The following is a 409-nucleotide window of genomic DNA, read 5'->3' as shown; positions in this document are numbered from 1 at the left end:
GGGTAAGTCCAGCCCCGGTCCCCTTAGCATGACCATGGATGGCCAGAGCCCATGGGTGCAGCCATGGGGACTCACACGTGGTTGAAGATGCCCAGCAGGACACCGAAGCCCATGTGCACGATGCCCAGCACCACCGACATCTTCATCTTGAAGGAGTTGAGGAAGTTGAGGTGGTTGGTGGCCAAGCTCCAGATCTGTCGTGGGCAAGGTGGGTGAGACTCTGGGCCAACCCACCGAGAGTCCCATCCTGTCCTCTCCCCCACGGGACACTCACTGGGTCGATCCCGAAAGGATAGGGCCCTCGGAAGACGCCGGTGATGTTGGGGTCCAGGGTGAGGGATGGGTGGGTGGCGAGGTAGGCAGGGCTGTGGGCAGAGCAAGGGGGTGTCAATGCGGGCAGGGACCTGGG

General features: G+C 62.6%; 1 protein-coding gene across 1 annotated transcript; it reads right to left on the bottom strand.

Annotated features, from left to right (window-relative positions):
- Positions 1 to 75: 75 nt before the first annotated feature.
- On the bottom strand, positions 76 to 404 carry LOC118453133 (V-type proton ATPase 116 kDa subunit a3-like; the record flags this gene model as incomplete). The annotated part of the gene is made up of 2 exons (XM_035902575.1): positions 76 to 194; positions 275 to 404. Coding segments are annotated over 2 exons (249 nt in total), but the record flags the coding sequence as incomplete, so codon positions are not given.
- Between the last annotated feature and the right edge of the window lie 5 nt (positions 405 to 409).

This window comes from Egretta garzetta, unplaced genomic scaffold (genome assembly GCF_000687185.1).
Source record: "Egretta garzetta isolate BGI_Z169 unplaced genomic scaffold, ASM68718v1 scaffold2729, whole genome shotgun sequence".
NCBI lineage: Eukaryota > Metazoa > Chordata > Aves > Pelecaniformes > Ardeidae > Egretta > Egretta garzetta.
Note: the sequence above shows the minus strand (reverse complement) of the source record. Positions and strands in the feature narration are given on the sequence as shown.